The 3,877-nt window shown below is 43.4% G+C and overlaps 1 protein-coding gene across 1 annotated transcript in view; it reads right to left on the bottom strand.

Moving 5' to 3' along the window:
- The window catches only part of trim16 (tripartite motif containing 16), a 9,607-nt gene extending 7,173 nt beyond the window's left edge, over window positions 1-2,434 (bottom strand). The window contains exon 1 of the mRNA XM_037691282.1: window positions 1,701-2,434. Coding sequence (XP_037547210.1) covers window positions 1,701-2,321 — 621 coding nt within the window. The 5' untranslated portion in view covers window positions 2,322-2,434. The remainder of the gene's footprint in view (window positions 1-1,700) is intronic.
- Window positions 2,435-3,877: the final 1,443 nt, after the last annotated feature.

Here is a 3,877-nt window from a genome sequence, read left to right as displayed (position 1 = left end):
AGAACCATGGCCCTGGACCTGAAAACCATAGAGAACCATGGCCTCGGGCCTGAGAACAGTTGAGAACCATGGTCTCAGACCTGACAACCATAGAGAACCAGGGCCTCGGATCTGATTTACAGTTGCTGAGTGAAAACTGAGCAGCAAAAGGTTGGGTCAACACACATGAATGTTCTACGGTTCTTTGTGGCAGAGATTTGACAAGTTCAAAAGAACCTTTACTTAAATTTCTATATTTTGCTCGTCTCCATTTGCAGAATGTCTACGTAAACGTGTGCTTGTTTGTGCGAGGTGTTTTTTTTTATGTTAGAGGGTTTTTTCTCAGGCAAGAAAAAAAAAGTCTGATAGGAATTTTTTTCACCTCCAACTCCTACATGTGTCCAGTTCACCACTGGTTTGTGTCTGTCCAAACAGGTCTCACTTGTAAATGAGTCTTCGAGGCTCAATGTGATTTATCGGTTTAAATAAAGGTTGGGCTGTGGTAGCTTGGTGGTCAGTGCTATGGTCTTGTAATCCTGAGGTTGTGGGTTCAAGCCCAGGTTGTGTCAGGAAGGGCATTCGACGTAAAACAATTGCCCAATCTTTCATGAGAGTGCGCTCGTTGTGGCGATCCTTGAAGAACGGAGCCGATGAAAGAAGCTTCCAGTTCTAAAAAGAAACGTGAGCTGGGATAGAGTGGGTCAACTGGAGTTTGGATCTGTGCACTGAGAAGGGATCTTGGAGGAAACCACGGGTCTTCTGTACAGGTACAGACACACAGGGTGGAAGAGGACACAATAATGTTGTCTTGTGTTTGATTTGTTGATTATAAAGTTCCAAGGAACTTGGTTTGCAAAAATATTTCACATTTTAGACGTTAAGCTGATCTCTCTGTGGCGAATGCTTCAAAAACCACAAACCGACGTCTGTAACAAATAAAGATCTAAAAACTAAAAGTTCAGTTATGAAAAGTCAGACTTCTGTGAGCCGTTGAACTTCAGACCACGTTTCTGGGTCTAACCGCTCGTTTTGGTAAAATTCCACTGACGTCTATTTTTAGCCGTTTTGTGAATTTTGCTGATTTGCTGCATCGAACACGTCTCCTGTTCAGGTTTTGACTTTTGCTCATTAAATTTTAAAAATTAAAAATTAGATGGAAACTGAAAAGTGATAAATATAAAAACAGCTTCTGATCATTTGAGACCTTAATGACAGAGTCGTTGATATTTTTACTGTTTGTATAAAAACTTGTTTGAAACTGTTTTTAACTCTGGGTTCTGTTTTAATGCTCAGTGTGAACAAACGTTATTTTCTCGTCAGTAAAGTTTCTCTTCTGTTTTTCCTCTGAACACAAAGAGGAAGACTCGACTTTCAGTCATTGTCTGCTGCTTTCTGTGGTTGAGATGAAGCGATATGCAACTTCCTGAAGTTAAAGAACTGCTTTGCTCCACCTTCAGAGCTTCAAAAACACACTTTACTTTATGTCACCAAGTTAAAAAGTATTTGGATTAAATGTCAAAGTTCTGATGCTAAAGACTAATTTTCTTATAATCTCTGTAAAAACACGTTTATTACCCGAGAATGTTTCTGTGGATAATTCTGCAGATGGTATTTTAGTTGTGAAAATATTAAAAAATAATCTTGGGTAATTAGGCTAAAATGACGTCACATTTTAATCTGACAGTGACTTTGTGCTGTTGGGTCACAGAACCAGAACCTGCCTCGATCCGTGTCCGGGCCTCCCGGACCGGGACGGTCTCGTGGTCCGGGTGTTCGGCGGTCACGCAGTCCCGACACACGCAGCGGAGGTCCGAGCAGCAGAACTCCTCCAGGGGCCACTTGTGGCCCTCGCAGGTCCGCCTCTCGATGTCCCGGAGCGGCTCCACCAGCCGGTGGTTCTGGAACTTCGGGTTCTCCAGGTGGGGCCGCAGGTGGGTCTGGCAGTACGAGACCAGGCAGGTGAGGCAGGACTTCAGGGCCCTGCAGGGGCTCTCGATGCAGGAGTCACACACCACGTCCTCCGGACCCAGAGGAGGTTCCTGCTTCTCCTCCTCTGTCGGTTCCGACTCCTTCTGGTCCTCGGTCTCCTTTACGTCTTCCTGGATTTTGAGCTCTGCTGGGTTTGGGTCCTCAGCGGTTCCGTTCTGCTGAGGTCCGTCTGCAGGATCCGTTTTGACAGGACTCTGAGGACACTTTGGACACCCTTTGTCTCCGAGGCAGGAGACACAGACCGAGTGAGGACAAGGCTGATCCGGGCTCAGCTCACCTGAGCAGACCTCACAGGAGTTCTGCACCTGGACGGAACCAGGACCCGCCTGTTCTGCTGCTGACGGTTCCGCCATGGATCCAGTCCACTCTCCTTCTTCTTCTGTTTTATGGCGGTTGGCAGAACAAGTGGACGGAGAAACTCCACTCACCTTCTGCTCGAGGAACGAGCTGATCCTTCGATCAGCCTGCAGGTGACCACGCCCACGACCGAGTCAAACCACGCCCACAGTTTCAGTCTGAGCTGAACCGCTGACCCCGTCCTCGGAGGGAGGAGCTGAAGAACCAACAGCAGCTAAAACTTCAAATCTCAAAAGTATCAGCTAAATACAGAAGTTAAAACAACCAGAACAAAAACAAACGGAGTAAAACAAGATAGATTCGTGGTTAAAAGCTAAAATTTGCTGAAAGTTGAAATGTTCAGAACAGTAACTAAAGCTAAAGTGAACTAAACCTAAAATCTAAAAACCGTCAAATAGAAGCTGAAAGCTAAACTTAGCAAAACCAAACGTTGCAAAAGTGCTAAAATGAGGAAAAACAGTTAAAAGCTACAACTACAAGAATATAGCTGAAAGCTAAAAATCAGTAGTAAACAGTAAAAATGCTAAATTTAGCAAAAACAGTATCAGAAAGCTATACTTATCAAACCAAAGATTAGCAAAAGTTTTAAGCTAAAATGAGCAAACTAAAACTAGCAAAATGGTAGCTGAAAAACAGAAGCCAAAAGATAAAACAAGAAGAAGCTTGATGAAAACTATCAGAGTGAACAGGAGCTAAATGCTAAAATCAGCTAAACAAAAGCTTGAACCTACAACAAGCAGAAACATCTAAAAGATGAAAATAGCAGAATAGTAGATAAATGCTAAAAATCAGTGAACAGTAGCTAAATACTACAATTAACTAAGTTAAACCTTAAATCTGGCTAAACATACATCAATCTAAAAGCTAAAATGAGCAAAACAGTAACTGAAACCTAAATCTACCAAAATAGTAAATAAAAGATAAAAACGAATAAAGCTAAATGTTTAAGAGCACATTTTTTGTGAATTTCAAAATATCTGAGGAAAACTGAATAAAGTGAAATATTTTTAAACAAACCAAAGTTCAAAACAGTCAGAGCTTTAATAACCTGAAGAAGCTGAATGTTCTGATCCCTGAAGGATGAAACAGCTGAAAGTTAAACAAACACAAAAAACAACATTAAAACCAGAACAACTTCAGTGAGGGAGACTTGATTCAGTTATTCTGAGTAAACGGATCTCTGTTTGGGTCTGAAGAGCTGCAGGATCACGGTCCTCAGTATGGAACCAGTTCAGCATCTTCAGGGTCTCGTTCAGCTGACTGCAGCTGAGCTGGAGCTCTGCTGAAAGCCCTGAAACAGCTGAGCAGCATGAGAGGAAACACTGCCACCAGGTGTCCAACCCTGGAGCCCAGATCCAGATCAGGGGCCTGATCTGAACCAGACCGTGAGCTGAAGGGACTGAATGGTCCCTGTGGTGGACTGGAGACATGTCCAGGTTGTCCCAGTGACTGCTGGAGACACAACCAGGAAGGAAGCAGGTAAAGAAGATGGATGGATGGATGGATGGATGGATGGATGGATGGATGGATGGATGGATGGATGGATGGATGG

Source organism: Nematolebias whitei, chromosome 17 (genome assembly GCF_014905685.2).
Source record: "Nematolebias whitei isolate Nwh7 chromosome 17, NemWhi1, whole genome shotgun sequence".
Lineage (NCBI taxonomy): Eukaryota > Metazoa > Chordata > Actinopteri > Cyprinodontiformes > Rivulidae > Nematolebias > Nematolebias whitei.
The sequence above is the reverse complement of the archived record's forward strand: the minus strand, read 5'-3'. Positions and strand labels throughout refer to the sequence as shown.